At 57.3% G+C, this 2,295-nt stretch overlaps 1 protein-coding gene across 1 annotated transcript in view; it reads right to left on the minus strand.

Moving 5' to 3' along the window:
* The window catches only part of LOC128270205 (uncharacterized), a 25,697-nt gene extending 23,699 nt beyond the window's left edge, over window positions 1-1,998 (minus strand). The window contains exons 1-3 of the mRNA XM_053007609.1: window positions 1,908-1,998; window positions 1,425-1,857; window positions 1,198-1,358 (exon numbers count right to left, since the gene is read on the minus strand). Coding sequence (XP_052863569.1) covers window positions 1,198-1,358; window positions 1,425-1,857; window positions 1,908-1,998 — 685 coding nt within the window. The remainder of the gene's footprint in view (window positions 1-1,197; window positions 1,359-1,424; window positions 1,858-1,907) is intronic.
* Between the last annotated feature and the right edge of the window lie 297 nt (window positions 1,999-2,295).

The following is a 2,295-nucleotide window of genomic DNA, read 5'->3' on the forward strand; positions in this document are numbered from 1 at the left end:
CGTGGCGGGGTCGGAGCAATGGTCGAATCTGTGTCACGTCGAAAGCATCACGATTTCCTATATGGGAGAAGAATCTTCCATCCATCTTCCGGGGACTCGGCGCTTTCTCGGCATGCGCTTGCGATGCCCGTGATGGGAATAGCTGGGAACCGATCGGAACCGAGCCCGGTTGTTGCTGTCCGTCCTGTCCCCTGCCAGATTCCGCACCGACCAGTTGCGAGAAGTGTTGAAGCATCAGTTAATGACCCCCCGACAACATGGGCCGAGACAAACGGGAAGATTTTTTTTTTCGTTCCCTTGGGACACCCCCCCGGGGGATCTTAGATCTTGCTTCCCGAGGGACGCGCACCACCACCAGCCAATCTGCGCCGCGAATCGGTAGTAAATTTTAATTCGCCTTTCTTCTCCGCCACTAACAATATGCGATTTTTGGCCCTTTATCTAGCTTGATTTTTATGAACCCTTGGCCCTGGGTGTAAGAACACTGATACCGTGGCACGACGACGCACGGGGTCACCCGGGGGTAAACGGGTGGGTGGGGTCAGTTTTAAGGGCCCCGTAATGGGTGGTCCACCCGTCGGTACGCGATCAACGATTGTTAATTTGATCAGGTTAATTGCTTTTCGATTAGCCGCGCCGCGGCCCGGCAAACGAGGAAGCTTTCCGCGCCGACTCCCGCTCCCGATGCTCCCCCCCTCCGTTGTGTTGTGTCCGTCCGGTCCAAAGGGGGCCCGCAAGATCCCGAGCAGACCCCGGCCATATCTTTAACCTTTCCTGACATCATTCAACTCACATTTAGCCCTGGCTGTGGCTATCAAACGAGAGCATCGATCGAATCGTGTGGCCAGCCGGCCGGCTGCATCAATTGTTCAGCGCACGGACTATAGACGGGAGAGAGCCTAAGAGACCCCCCAGAGGCCGGCCAACGATCCCTACACGACGATGACGGCGGCGACTGCCGTGTCTGGGGACCGATTTTCCGATTCGGCACATCGCCGGCCTGTCCGTCCGTCGTCGGCGGCGGCGGCACGGGAAGAAAGTGATCCATCTTGAGCAACCCCCCTTCTCGCCACCCTCCTGCAGCCTGACCCGGAGATCAATCAATCGATCATCGGATCGTTTGGATCGTTCCAGAAGCGTTCGCACTGCACCAACAACCTGTGCCGCTCGTGGCGGTCTTCCGCCGGGAAAACTCACCTGGCAATTTGTCCGAGTTGGACGAGAACAGCACGCAGAGCCCGGTCTCGTAGTTGACGGACGCGCAGGAGTCGTTGTTCTGACAGGCCTCGAGACAGTCGGTCAGCATCAGCGTGCCCGGCATCGAGTCGAGCAGCTTGTTCGGTGCGGAAAACACGTAACTGCGGGAAAGCGGAGTGGTGGTTAGCTCGGTGGCCACTAACGGCCTCGAGGCCGGCCATACTTACCCGGTGACCAGCTCGAAGGCGATAAAGTCCGGATCGCACTCCTCGTCCGAGTACTCGTCGATCATCTGGCTGCTGTTCTCGGAGCTTCCGCTTCCGCTCGCGTTAGCCGACCCGGAATCGGTTTCGGTGGAAGTGCCGGGACCGGACGCTGGCGCGGCGGCGACGGCGGGTGCCGGGGCGGGAGCGGGCACGGGCCCGGCAACGGCGGCGGCGGCCGGTGCTTCGACACGCTCGAACGCCGGCTCAGATCCGGACGCGGTCGCCAGGTTGTCCTCGAGCGGTGCGTCGGCCGGCTTCGAGATGGGCAGGTCCAGCCGGGACCGTCGCTTGGCCCCGTCTATGCTCGGGGAGGCCGACGCTAGGAGCAGGCACGTCAGCAGCACCGAACGTAACGATCTCGGCAGCAGCATGATGTTTACCTTTCGCTTAATACCTGGGCGGCGGGAAGGGAACAAGAAAATGAAGGGAGAATATCAGGCTCACGCTCATAACTGTGTCCGTTGACAAGTCGTCCGCCCGTTGACAGCCGAGTGTTGTTCCACTCGCGACTCACAGCATCATGTTTCGGGGTCATGTTCGGTGTTCGCTTCAATTATGTACATGTCACCGGCCTCTCATTTAAGTATTTCGCTACTGAAACGGGTGGTCTCCGGGTGGTTTGATCGTAGTATACTAGGTTGTTCAATAAGTTCGTAGCTTCGATTAGAAAAATACATTTTTACGGTTTGAAATAAACTTTATTGTTCAGTATGGCCTTTCTGAACATCAAAACACTTGTTCCGAGGAGATTCAAGTTTATAAATTTCATCCCCGAAGTGAAACACTGGAAAGGTTTCAAAATATGCTTCCGCAGCTGTTATGACGTCATCGC

This window comes from Anopheles cruzii, chromosome 3 (genome assembly GCF_943734635.1).
Source record: "Anopheles cruzii chromosome 3, idAnoCruzAS_RS32_06, whole genome shotgun sequence".
Taxonomy (NCBI): Eukaryota; Metazoa; Arthropoda; class Insecta; order Diptera; family Culicidae; genus Anopheles; species Anopheles cruzii.